Consider the following 14,592-nt stretch of genomic DNA (forward strand, 5'->3'; position numbering starts at 1 on the left):
TAAAATTATGGAAAAAGAGGAAGCTGAGAAAAAGATATAAAAAAATCCAGGAATATGAGGGGAGAATTAGAGAACTAAGTGATGCAATCAAACAGAAAAATATCTGTATCATAGGAATGCCAGAAGAAGAAGAGAGAGAGAGACAAAGGGGCTGAAGGTGTACTTGAACAAATCATACCTGAGAACTTCCCAGATCTGAGGAAAGAAACAGGCATTGAAATCCAACAGGCACAGAGAACTCCCTACAGTGGTAACTTGAATCAATCTGCATGACATAAGATAGTGAAACTTGCAAAATACAAAATTCTGAAACCAGCTAGGGATGAATGGTCCCTAAGATACAAAAAGGTAAACACATAAGGGTAGTAGCAGACCTGCCTACTGAAACTTGGCAGGCCAGAAAGGAATGGCAGAAAATCTTCACTGCGATGAACAGAAAAAACATGTGGCCAAGAATCCTTTATCCAGCAAGTCTGTCATTCAGAATATAAGGAGAGATAAAGTATTTCCCAAACAAACAAAAACTGATGGAATTCATCACCACTAAACCAGCCCTACAAGAAGAGATCCTAAGGGTAATTCTGTGAGTGAAATGTTGCAAGGACCACAAAGTACCAGAGACATCACTACAGGCATGAAACCTACAAATCACAACAATTCTAAACCCATATCTTTCAATTATAACACTGAATGTAAATGGACTAACTGCTCCAACCAAAAGACACAGGGTATCAGAATGGATAAAAAAGCAATACCCATCTACTTTCTGTATACAAGAGACTCATTTTAGACCTGAGGACACCTTCAGATTGAAAGTGAGGGGATGGAGAACCATCTATCATGCTACTGGAAGTCAAAAGAAAGCTGGAGTAGCCAGAATTATATCAGACAAACTACACTTTAAATAAAGGCTGTAACAAGAGATGAAGAAGGGCATTATATAATAATTACAGAGTCTATCCATCAGGAAGAGCTGACAATTATAAATGTCTATGCACCGAATATGGGAACCCCCAAATATATAAAACAATCACAAACATAAGCAACCTATTGATAAGAATGTGGTAAATGCAGGGGACTTTAATACTCCACTTACAACAATGGATAGATCATCTAGACACAGGATCAGTAAAGAAACAAGGACTCTGAAAGATACATTGGATCAGATGGACTTGACAGATGTATTTAGAACTCTGCATCCTAAAGCAACAGAATGCACTTTCTTCTTCAGTGCACATGGAATAGTCTCCAAGATAGATCACATACTGAGTCACAAAACAGCCCATAATAAGTGCAAAAGAAATGAGATCATACCATGCACACTTTCAGACCACAATGCTATGAAGCTGGAAATCAACAACAGGAAAAAGTCTGGAAAACCTCCAAAGCATGGAGGTTAAAGAACACACTACTAAAGAATGAATTGGTAAACCAGGCAATTAAAGAACACATTAAAAAGTATATGGAAACAAATGAAAATGAAAATACAACAATCCAAATGCTTTGGGATGCAGTGAAGGCAGTCCTGAGAGGAAAATACATTGCAATCCAAGCCTATCTCAAGAAATAAGAAAAATCCCAAATACAAAATCTAACAGCACACCTAAAGGAAATAGAAGTGGAAAAGCAAAGACACCCCAATCCCAGCAGAAGAAAAGATGTAATAAATATCAGAGCAGAAATAAACAATATAGAATCTAAAAAAAACTGTAGAGCAGATCAATGAAACCAAGAGCTGGTTTATTGAAAAAATAAACAAAATTGATAAACCTCTAGCCAGACGTCTCAAAAAGAAAAAGAAGACCCAAATAGATAAAATCATGAATGAAAATGGGATTATTACATCCAATCCCTCAGAAATACAAGCAATTACCAGGGAATACTATGAAAAAATTATATGCCAACAAATTGGACAACCTGGAAGAAATGGACAAATTCCTAAGCACCCACATACTTCCAAAACTCAAACAGGAAGAGATAGAAAATTTGAACAGACCCATAACCAGCGAAGAAATTGAATCAGTTGTCAAAAATCTCACAACACATAAGACTCCAGGACCAGATGGCTTCCCTGTGGAATTCTACCAGACATTCAAAGCAGAGATAATACCTTTCCTTCTCAAGCTGTTCCAAAAAATAGAAAGGGAAGGAAAACTTCCAGACTCACTCTATGAAGCCAGCATTACTTTGATTCCCAAACCAGACAAAACCAGCAAAAAAAGAGAACTACAGGCCAATATCCCTGAAGAATATGGATGCAAAATCTCTCAACAAGATACTAGCAAATCGAATTCAACAGCATATAAAAAGAATTATTTACCATGATCAAGTGGGATTCATTCCTGGGCTACAGCATTGGTTCAGTATTCGCCAATCAATCAATGTGAAACATCACATTAATAAAAGAAAAGAACCATATGATGCTGTCAATCGAAGCAGAAGAGACATTGGACAAAATTCAGCGTTCTTTCTTAATAAAAACCCTCGAGAAAGTCGGGATAGAAGGAACATACTTAAACATATTAAAAGCCATTTATGAAAAGCCTACAGCTAATATCATCCTCAATGGGGAAAAACTGAGAGCGTTTTTCCTGAGATCAGGAACACGCCAGGGATGTCCACTCTCACCACTGTTGTTTAACGTAGTGTTGGAAGTTGTAGCATCAGCAATCAGACAACAAAAGGAAATCAAAGGCATCAAAATCGGCAAAGATGAAGTCAAGCTTTCACTTTTTGCAGATGACATGATATCATACATGGAAAACCTGACAGACTCCAAAAGTCTGCTAGAAGTGATACATGAATTCAGCAAAGTCACAGGATACAAAATCAATGTACAAAAATCAGTTGCATTCTTATACACTAATAATGAAGCAACAGAAAGACAAATAAAGAAACTGATCCCATTCACAATTGCACCAAGACTCATAAAATACCTAGGAATAAACCTAACCAAAGATGTAAAATATCTGTATGCTGAAAGCTATAGAAAGCTTATGAAGGAAATTGAAGAAGATACAAAGAAATGGAAAAACATTCTGTACTCATGGATTGGAAGAATAAATATTGTTAAAATGTCAGTACTACCCAAAGCTATCTACACATTCAACACAATCCCAGTAAAACTTGCACCAGCATTCTTCTCAAAGCTAGAACAAGCAATCCTAAAATTTGTATGGAACCACAAAAGACCCCGAATAGCCAAAGTAATATTGAAGAAGAAGACCGAAGCGGGAGGCATCACAATCCCAGACTTTAGCCTCTACTACAAAGCTGTAATCATCACGTCAGCATGGTATTGGCACAGAAACAGACACATAGACCAATGGAATAGAACAGCGACTCCAGAATTGGACGTCACAAAAGTATGGCCAACTCATCTTTGACAAAGCAGGAAAGAATATCCAAAGGAAAAAAAGATAGTCTCTTTAACAAATGGTGCTGGGGGAACTGGACAGCAACATGCAGAAGAATGAAACTAGACCACTTTCTTACACCATTCACAAAAATAAACTCACAATACATAAAGGACCTGAACGTGAGACAGGAAACCATCAAAACCCTAGAGGAGAAAGCAGGAAAAAACCTCTCTGACCTCAGCTGCAGCAATTTCTTACTTGACACATCTCCAAAGGCAAGGGAATTAAAAGCAAAAACGAACTATTGGGAACTCATGAAGATGAAAATCTTCTGCACTGCAAAGGAAACAATCAACAAAATTAAAAGGCAACCAATGGAATGGGAAAAGATATTTGCAAATGACATTTGGACAAAGGGCTAGTATCCAAAATCTATAAAGAGCTCACCAAACTCCACACCCGAAAAACAAATAATCCAATGAAGAAATGGGCAGAAAACATGAATAGACACTTCTCTAAAGAAGACATCCAGATGACCAACAGACACATGAAAAGATGCTCAACATCACTCCTCATCAGGGAAATACAAATCAAAACCACACTGAGATACCACCTCACACCAGTCAGAGTGGCTAAAATGAACAAATCAGGAGACTACAGATGCTGGCGAGGATGTGGAGTAACAGGAACCCTCTTGCACTGTTGGTGGGAATGCAAACTGGTGCAGCTGCTCTGGAAGACAGTGTGGAGGCTCCTGAAAAAATTAAAAATAGATCTACCCTATGACCCAACAACAGCACTACTAGGAATTTACCCAAGGGATACAGGCATGCTGATGCACAGGGGCACTTGTACCCCAATGTTTATAGCAACACTTTCAACAATAGCCAAATTGTGGAAAGACCCTAAATGTCCATCAACTGATGAATGGATAAAGAAGCTGTGGTTTATATACACAATGGAATACTAGTTGGCAATGAGAAAGAATGAAATATGGTCTTTTGTAGCAACGTGGATGGAACTGGAGAGTGTTATGCTAAATGAAATAAGTCATACAGATAAAGAGAGATACCGTATGTTTTCACTCTTATGTGGATCCTGAGAAACTTAATAGAAGACCATAGGGAAGGAGAAGGGGGAAAAAAAGTTAGAGAGGGAGGAAGGCAAACCATAAGAGACTCTTAAAAACTGAGAATAAACTGAGGGTTGATGGGGGGTGGGAAGGAGGGGAAAGTGGGTGATGGGCATTGAGGAGGGCACCTTCTGGGATGAGCACTGGGTGTTGTATTTAAACCAATATGACAATAAATTTCATATTAAAAAAGAAAGAAGAAACACTGAAAAAGAAAACCAAAACTGGAAGCATGACAATTCTGGACATCAAGCTGTATTACAAACTCGTAATCATGAAAATAGTATGGTAGTGGCACAAAAACAGACACATAGATCAATGGAACAGAATAGAGAACCCAGAAATGGACCCACAGATATATGGCCAACTAACCTTCCACAAAACAGGAAAGAATAACCAATGGAAAAAAGACAGTCCTTTAGCAAATCGTATTGGGCAAACTGGACACACACATGCAGAAAAATGAACTGGACCACTTTCTTACACTCTGCACAAAAATAAATTCAAAATGGATGAAAGACCTAATGTAAGACAGGAAACCAGCAAAATCCTAGCACAGAAAACAGTCAACAAACTCTTTGACCTCAGCCACAACAATTTTTTACTAGACACATCTCTGGAAGTAAGGGAAACAAAAACAAAAATGAACTGTTGGGACCTCATCAAGAATAAAAGCTTCTGCACAGCAAAGGAAACAATCAACAAAACTAAAAGGCAACCAACCTATGGAATGAGAGAAGATATATGCAAGTGACATATCTGATAAAAGGTTAGTACCCAAAATCTATAAAGAATTTACCAAACTCAACACCAAAAAAACAAATAATCCAGTGAAGAAATGGTCAAAAGACACAAAGAGATACTTTTCTGAAGAAGACATCTAGATGGCCAAATGACACATGAAAAGATGCTCAATATCACTCAGCATCAGGGAAATACATCAAACCCACAATGAAATACCACCTCAAACGTGTCAGAATGGCTAAAAGGAACAACTCAGACAACAACAGATGTGGGTGAGGATGTGGAGAAAGGGGAACACTTTTGCCCTATTAGTGGGAATGCAAACTGCCACAGCCATTCTGGAAAATATGGAGGTTCTTCAAAAAGTTAAAAATAGAACTACCCTATGATTGAGCAATTGCACTACTAGGTATTTATCCAAAGGATACGCTTATGCTGTTTCAAAGGAGAACATGCACCCCAATGTTTATAACAGCACTATCCACACTAGCCAAATTATGGAAAGGCCGAGATGTCCATCGACTGACGAATGGATAAGGAAGATGTGGTATATATATATACACGATGGAATTTTTTTTTTTTTTTTTTTAATATATGAAATTTACTGTCAAATTGGTTTCCATACAACACCCAGTGCTCATCCCAAAAGGTGCCCTCCTCAATACCCATCACCCACCCTGCCCTCCCTCCCACCCCCCATCAACCCTCAGTTTGTTCTCAGTTTTTAACAGTCTCTTATGCTTTGGCTCTCTCCCACTCTAACCTCTTTTTTTTTTTTTTCCCTTCCCCTCCCCCATGGGTTTCTGTTACGTTTCTCAGGATCCACATAAGAGTGAAACCATATGGTATCTGTCTTTCTCTGTATGGCTTATTTCACTTAGCATCACACTCTCCAGTTCCATCCACGTTGCTACAAAAGGCCATATTTCATTTTTTCTCATTGCCACGTAGTATTCCTACACGATGGAATATTACTCAATGATTAGAAAGAATGAAATCTTGCCGTTTGCAACAATATGGATGGAACTAAAGCGTATTATGGTAAGTGAAATAAGTCAGAGAAATATCGTATGATTTCACTCATATGTGGAATTTAAGAAACAAAACAGATGAACATAAGGGAAGGGAAAGAAAAATAAGATAAAATAGAGAGGGAGGCAAATCATAAAAGACTCTTAAAGAGAACAAACTGAGGGTTGCTGTAAGGGGTTGTGAGTGGGGGGATGGGCTAAATGGGTGAAGGGATTAAGGAGGGCACTTGATGGGATGAGCACTGGGTGTTATATGTAGGTGATGAATCACTAAACTCTACTACTGAAACCATTATTACACTATATGTTAACAAACTTGGATTTACATAAAATTTTGAAATACACACACACACACACACACACACACACACACACACAAATTCTGACCAGTAGAATATTAGAGAAGTACTGTTTATCCTTTCCAGGCCTGGCCCTAAAATATCTCCACATGTTCTTCCATGATGTCTGTGTTCATTCTCTCCAGACAAATGGAACAGATTTTAGAAACACCACAAAGTCTCAGGTGATGGCAGAGCCACTAGATGAAACATTGCTTGAGCAATAAATAAACATGTATTCCTTTGAGGCACTGGGATTTTTGGGTTATTTGCTTAAAAGTAATAAAGTCAAGACTTGAGTTAATCTAAAAGTTATACAAACTTTTGTCTTGCTTGTGAGTTAGTCAACTACCTATTCAACAAAAAATTATGATGTTCAAATTCAATGGACTTCTAGAGGAATCTGTTTCATTTGTATTTAAGAAGGGGAAAAAATTCATATCTTAACATTAGCACATTTTGTAGCTCAGGAAAAGAGGAATTTGTGTGTAGTTCTAGTGAAGTGTTATTAAAGAACACCTGACCCTCTGCCAGAGGAACAAGACAGGGTGCACAGTATCTACTGTTTCTATTGTCATCAGAAATACTATAATTATATTCCTTAAAGCAACTGTCCAAAGGAGATACTCAGAAAGTGTTTTAGAAGCAGAAGTTTTCACTGATCCACCCAAGTAGCATTTTAATTTTTTTTAAATGTTTATTAATTTTTGACAGACAGAGAGAGACAGAGCATGAGCAGGGGAAGGGCAGAGAGAGAGGGAGACACAGAATCCGAAGCAGGCTCCAGGCTCTAAGCCGTCAGCACAGAGCCCGACGCGGGGCTCTAACTCACAGACCGCAAGATCATGACCTGAGCCAAAGTCGGATGCTCAACCGACTGAGCCACTCAGGTGCCCCCCAAGTAGCATTTTAAAGATTTTTTTGGTACCAGAACAAAAAATGCAGGAATTTAACGTAGCTAAAAAGCTAAGAAAGGCAAACTGGATTAATGTAAAATCAGTGACATATAGAAAATGGAAAACACATATATCAACACGAGCACACATGGGCACACACACACACACACACACACACACACACACACACACAGGATTATTGGAGGATAAAATTTTCACCTCGGTAGCACACTAAAGAGACCAATATCCTACAGAATACTCATATGTCATTGACAAATGACCTCGGTGGAGGTATCACTGAATCAGGTCAGTAGAAGGCCTGGCCTAGATCTGGCTCTATCACTTTCTAGAGGCAGAGAGGAAGAAATGAGAAAGGCATAAGAGCATAGTGACAATGTTTGGAGTCCAATTTCCATCTGCCACTAATGAGCTGTCTGTCTTGGGAAACTATTTTATGTTTCGATTTCCTCAGTTATATAATGGAGAGAAAATAATACCTATTTCACATATTGTTAAGAGGATTATATCATATGATACATAACAAGCGTTTAGAGAGAACTTATGTGAAAGTAAATACTAATAAATGTTGAATATTATTTCTAATGTTATCTCCCTATCACTAATGAGCCATATTACCTTCAACTGCCAAGTAAGAAACTGTGCTAAATGATTTGTATGGTTTCTCTTAGTGCTTATATTCTAAGCCTACATCTGTATCTTAAAATCAAGTATCCAGTTGAAAAATGAAAACTCGAAAACCTAAATATTTTAAGTAATGACTTAAAAAAATTAGAGACAGTCTAGTCTGCTGTTGAGATTGATTTAAAGAAAATAATTTACATAATACTGCATAAATAATTCCATTTTTTAAAAAATATTCAGAAGTGATACGGTACTTTGTTTTATTTTTTATCCTTCATGAATCTTACCTCATTTAAACAAGGAATGTAACGAGATAATTTTCAGGCAACCATTTAAATTAAAACCTGTCATATTTAATGAGTACTACAGAGATAAGGAATTATTTTGATCACACAAACCTGAATGGATCAAACCTGAATGGATCCAGAATGTACTGATAACACTCCATTTTTGCAGCTGAAAGTGAAGTACTTCCTAGGCTTATAGATTGTCAGCAATTGTAGGTTATTTCTCATTAAGAAGAAAGCATTTCTACCAACTGTAGCAGTGGTAGGAAATGATACTGACACTACAGTATAGACTTCACTCCAAATTAAATGGAAAGGTAGCTCCCTTGGAAATTCTATAATTTAGTGAATCTTAGTTTGTTCAAAGAAATTATCGTTCAAATAAATACTCTAGTAATACTCAGATTCAGGTGAATAGTTCAAGAGGTGGAATCAATAAAATTATTAAGAATTCATTTGGAATTATGTTTGATTGGTTTTAAGTGACAATATATACACCAAGACACTACATGTAAAACACTGTGGTATGGAAGAATTGTTTTCTTAATTGGCAATTCCATTTATTACCAGAAACCTTACCTCCTGCATACATAACAGCCAGCATAATGGATGATATCCAGGCGATCTCACTGTAGGTAGTGTTGAATATTTGCTGAATTTCTTTGAAGAACACCGTGACTGCTTTGGGGAACGCATATGAAAATCCAATGGAGATAAAAGATGCTCCAACCACTACCCAGCCCCATCCTCCATCAGGAGGTGGATGCAGTGGGGCACCTGCTGGGGGTGGCATGTCTGCTCCTCTATTTGAAATTCAAATAACCTGTTTAAAGAAAATGAAATAACAGTTGAAACCATATTTCCATTTTCATACATTACTCTTGATAATCACCAAAATAGTATATTCCAGTTATAGCTACAATTACATAACTTTGCATGAATACTTTTTAATACTCTTATACTCAGAAAATTAACAAAAAAAAAATGGAATGAGGTATGTCACTTTGCTATGGGCTAAAAGTTGAAACCATTTAATTCACTTACAGAAATAAAAATTACTCAACGGTTTCAGTTCTGTACTGAAGTACCAACTCCAGAATAAAAGCTATCTCAATCTGATTTCTAAACATAGTAAAAACAGAGCTATTATCACTTAAAAACAGAATACATTTGGGGGCTCCTGTGTGGCTCAGTTGGTTGAGCGTCCTAGGTGGCTCAGTAGGTTAAGTGTCTGACTCTTGATTTCCACTCAGGTGGTGATCTCCCAGTTCATGAGTTCGAGCCCTGCTTTGGGCTCTGGGCTGACACTGTGGAGCCTGCTTGGGATTCTCTCTCTCTCTCCCTCTCTCTCTGTTCCTTCCCCACTTGTGCTTTCTCTCTTGAAGTAAATAAATAAAAACTTAAAAAGAAAACCCAGATTACATTTTTAATCCAAAATACTTAGTATTTTCTTTACAAAGTTCAAAAAGGACCATGTATGGGGTAACTGGGTGGCTCAGTTGGTTTAAGCGTCCAACTTCAGCTCAGGTCATGATCTCACGGTCTTTGAGTTCAAGCCTCATGTCAGGCTTTGTGCTGACAGCGCAGAGCCTTGGAGCCTGCTTCAGATTCTGTGTCTCCCTCTCTCTCTGCCCCTCCCCTGCTCGCACTCTGTTTCTCTCTCTCTGTCAAAAACAAATAAACATTAAAAAAAGTTTTAAAGGACCATGTATCAAATCTGATAGATTTTAAAGAATAGATTTTTAAATTAGTAGAAATATTAGATCATTAGATACATTTTAGAATTTTTCTTTTAATAATTGAGAACCCTTAAAAATATTTCACATGCATCTGTTTTCTAGACTCATAGCATTAGAAATTATATGGTTTTAATGAATTAATATTACCACTCTTCTCAAAATGGTGCTACCATTTAATGAATGATAATATTTTATGCATTTTTTTCATAGCAATGAAATTCTTTCAAACAAATGAATGGCATGTTATTGTTTGTTAAAAGAAAGGACTTTCTCTCTGGATATGACTAGGAACACTTAACCGCTAACTTTATGGTACATAGCACCCACTCTCCTGTGGAAGAAATGATCACACATACTTAATACAACTGAAGTTAACTTTAAAACACCTTGGTTGCCTAACATCAATGTTTCTTTGTAAAGTTGTTTGCTTAGCTTTTGCTGCAATTGCCAGCCTTTCTCAGTGTCTTCTTATTACAACTCTCATGTTATTTGTGAACATATTTCAATTGCAACGCAGAGGAAAGAGAGAAGCAATTTTCTGTTAGTAAAATAATGTTGGAAATGAGTTAATAAAAACTAATTTTGCCACCTGTTTTCAGAAAACCTACCAAAAAACTAAACAGATATCTATAAAAACAGAGACAGATTTTTTATTTTAATGTCAGATTACATCAGGGATACTTTCAGTGATATTTTATATGTGTTTTTTATTTAGATTTTGAATGAAAATAGTCTAAATTTTAAAATTTTATAATCTGCTGATAGTTATACTGAAGGACTTTGCTTTCAGAAATTCACATAGGAAGAATGATAAAAATGAAACCTAAAATAGGTAGAGCAGTTCTCTGCAATTTTCCTGTTTGCATAAAAGAATCTGTCTTTCATTATTAATTCATGAGTTTAAACTATTATAGTTTTTATTACATCTGCTATTGTAAACACTCAGAAATACAACTGAATGATTTGTTTTATCATTTCAAAAATAACATTTCTAAATAATCTTAAATACACTTTTAAATAATTAAGCATTATATCAATATGAATATTGAAATTTACTAATATTCAAATCATGTTATGAATATGAATACTGAAATTTACTAATAAGCTAGGTTGATGTTAGGATTTCTATTGTATAGACAGGAATCTATGCTCATAAAGGCCCTCAAAAAAAGGATTATATAGGTGGCGTACGTGGCTCATCAGTTAACCGTCTGGCTCTTGATTTTGGCTCAGGTCATAACCTCACAGCTCATGGGATAAAGCCCGAGTCAGGCTCCATGCGGACAGCATGGGACCTGCTTGGGATTCTCTCTCCCTTCCTCTCTGCGCCTCCCCTGCTTATGCGCTCTCTCTCTCTCTCTCTCTCTCTCTCTCTAAAATAAAAATTTTTAACAAAAAAGGATTATATGACTGAAATATTTTTTCTCCTCAATCCTTGTTTTGTATTGTTATTTTTTCACCAGTTTATCTTAGTATGCGATCTTTTGTTATCTGTTTACAGCACCATTTGCTTGATTTTAATTATAACCACATACTCTAGGTTGAGAGGCACCATTTATACCTCTTCACTTCCTTATATCCTAGCTGTTTAGTTTTTTCCATATAAATTGATATCTCATGATCTCTTAACTAAATCATTACAAAGTACAGCCTAACCAATTAGCCTTTGAAATATTCCACTTTCACCTGTTCATTATTTCTTTTAATGTTTATTTATTTTAGAGAGTGTGCGTGAGCAGGGGAGGGACAGAGAAAAAGGGGGACAGAGGATCCAAGTGGGTTCTGTGCTGACAGCAGTGAGCCAGATGCGAGGCTCGAACTCACAAACCACAAGATCATGACCTGGGTCAAAGTTGGATGCAGGTGCCCCCAACCTGTTCGGTATTAAAAAACTCCTGAGTTGATTAAGTCAGATCCAATTCACACACTCAATGGTCTCGTTAGTTTCCTGTGCACAATTCTGTTAATATATTATACAACTTATAGCTGTTATGTCTTTTTCCTTTTATTTGTGGAAATAATCAGAAAAAAATAGGAATTAAAAGTATAATTTTACCTGTTGATAGATGCCAAATTGAACAGATTTATTTGGATTATCCGTGGAATTTTTAAGCCTAGTCACTATTCCTTGAAGTGATATGTGAAGGCAATGCAAAGGGGAGAGTAGAGCAGACTCTGTATTTCCTAAAGAAATGAAAAAAAACAAAGGTTACATGTATAATTCAATCCCATAAGCCTCATTAAAGCCACTAGCTTTAATCATCCCAGGAAAACATGTGACCATGTTTTAATAATTAGCAAAATTTCTTTGTCAACCCATCAATTGGATTACTACAGTATGAACAAAATGACAAACATACATGTGTGAGAAAAAAAAATTTATAAGTATAAAATGAAGAACTAGGCATTTTTTAAAAAAGTAAATAATAGATTGCATATCTATCAATATGAGAAGGAAATTTATTGGCATTCATTAGCTGTCACTCAAATAATTTCCTATACTCATTTAAATAATTTGCTGTAAAATTCAATTAAAGAAAATATCCATTGACAAAGGAAACAAAGTTTAAAAGAGAATTATGGGAAATATTACCAATAATATATATGTCTCACAATGAGACAGACTGGGTCATGAAAAGGAATAAAAGTATTTTAGGGACCTTCTGATTTAGAATTAAAACTTCCTAATCAGATCTGGGTGACAGACAAATAGGCTAAAATTCCCTAATACATCAAATACTATTATTTCAATTTGAATCTTGTGCTGAATATATAGAAGCTAGTACTTAGAGTTTATTTTGTTTGGGTTAGACATTCCTTTGCCCAGATTAAAGCTGAGAAAAAGTCAACTCTTTCAATTAAATAATCAGTTTCCTGTTTTGCACACAAGGCTGCTGTATCTAAAGTGTTGAAGGCAGGCAACAGAGCCACCAGACCATACAAATGAGATTTGTAGACAGGATGAGCAAAGCCTGTGATCTAGTTGCCAAGTCAGTGAGAAACTGAGGGTGGGAACCAGAATAAAGAGTACTCAGGGGATTATAAAGTCAAGAATAAAATCTGATAAATGGACAAGGCTGGAATTAAAGTCTTAACTTAACACTAGGAAAAAAGACTTCATGCTAAATGGGTCTCCCAGGTCTGGGGTAACAGCAGCGAGGAGAAACATCTGTTCTGGTCTTACCAGGTGCCTTGGGAGCCTTGGTAACTTTAAGCCGGGTAATCTAGGGATGGCAGCCCCATCCTACTACATGTAACTAGCCCATCCGAATGCAGAAAACCCTTCTTATGTTTTACAAAATACAGTTTCTGTCCATTTCCTCTGGCACAGAGAACTGCCCTGAGTTCAGGGCAAAGCCTCAGAGGAAAGCCTGAGGCATTCCTGAAAATTGGGCTCCGACCTTGCAGTCCATGCTTAATTATCATCATGCTTTCTGGAGGTCAGCAGAGAGGCCACAACAAGCAATCTTGACAAGTCCACATTCTAAATGCCATCTAACATTTCTACAAAACTTTCACAGTGCTTTAACCTGACTGGTCTATTTTCTTACCAAAAGACCAACGCATATGCATGGCTTTTTCAACAAACTGGCCAAAAATCCAGTAAGTTATAACTTCCTGCTTGGTAATTATAACTATATTAATCTATTTTACACCCCTTTCTCTACATCTCTAAAACTATCATATTTTAATACATGTTTATGCAAATATATTTATATCCATACAACCCATATATTGGTCTTTAGGTTTTTTCTTATTTTTTTTAATGTTTATTTATTTTTGAGAGAGAGGGAGAGAGAGAAAGAGAGACAGAGTGTAAGTAGGAGAGGGGCAGCGAGAGAGGGAGACACAGAATCCAAAGCAGGCTCCAAGCTCTGAGCTGTCAGCACAGAGCCCAACTCGGGACTCACGAACTGTCAGATCATGACCTGAGCCAAAGTCAAATGTTCAACCCATTGAGCCACCCAGGTGCTCCAGTCTTTAGTTTTAAAAATGAAAAATAGTGTTTTAGAATTGTGTGCCCTACTAAAAAAATAGTAGAAGATCAACAATCCTTAAGAATATGGGAAGGTTTTCTTTTAATTTGGGAAAGCAACTATTTTGGAGATTGTTTCCTAAAGTCCAAGAAGGCATAAAGCTTATGTGTCCCTACAAAAGCTGGATTAATTACCATAGGTGCAAGTTGGACTATGCTCTCAGCTAATTTGGTTTCTTAGCAGTTCTCACATACGCCACTTGTTTCATGATGGCTTTTACTTACAACAGGATGCATGAAAAAAAAAAAACAGCAATGCTTAATTTTTCCCCCAAAGATTCAATTAATTATCATAATTCCATAAATGAAGAGGAAGTGGTGTTTTTAATCACATTTAGAGATAAGGGCATATGGGGCACCTGGATGACTCATTCGGTTAAGCATCCGA

General features: G+C 36.7%; 1 protein-coding gene across 5 annotated transcripts in view; it reads right to left on the minus strand.

The window, feature by feature from the left end:
- SLC16A7 (solute carrier family 16 member 7) overlaps window positions 1–14,592 on the minus strand; it is a 191,512-nt gene that overhangs the window by 80,510 nt on the left and 96,410 nt on the right. For 3 of the 5 annotated variants that reach the window (XM_058742180.1, XM_058742181.1, XM_058742182.1), the window contains one exon: window positions 9,009–9,252. In XM_058742180.1, coding sequence (XP_058598163.1) covers window positions 9,009–9,222 — 214 coding nt within the window. In that variant the 5' untranslated portion in view covers window positions 9,223–9,252. Of the gene's footprint in view, window positions 1–9,008; window positions 9,253–12,224; window positions 12,353–14,592 lie in introns of all 5 variants that reach the window. The other 2 variants (XM_058742179.1, XM_058742178.1) reach the window with 1 other exon arrangement.

The sequence above is a fragment of the Neofelis nebulosa genome, chromosome 8 (assembly GCF_028018385.1).
Source record: "Neofelis nebulosa isolate mNeoNeb1 chromosome 8, mNeoNeb1.pri, whole genome shotgun sequence".
NCBI lineage: Eukaryota > Metazoa > Chordata > Mammalia > Carnivora > Felidae > Neofelis > Neofelis nebulosa.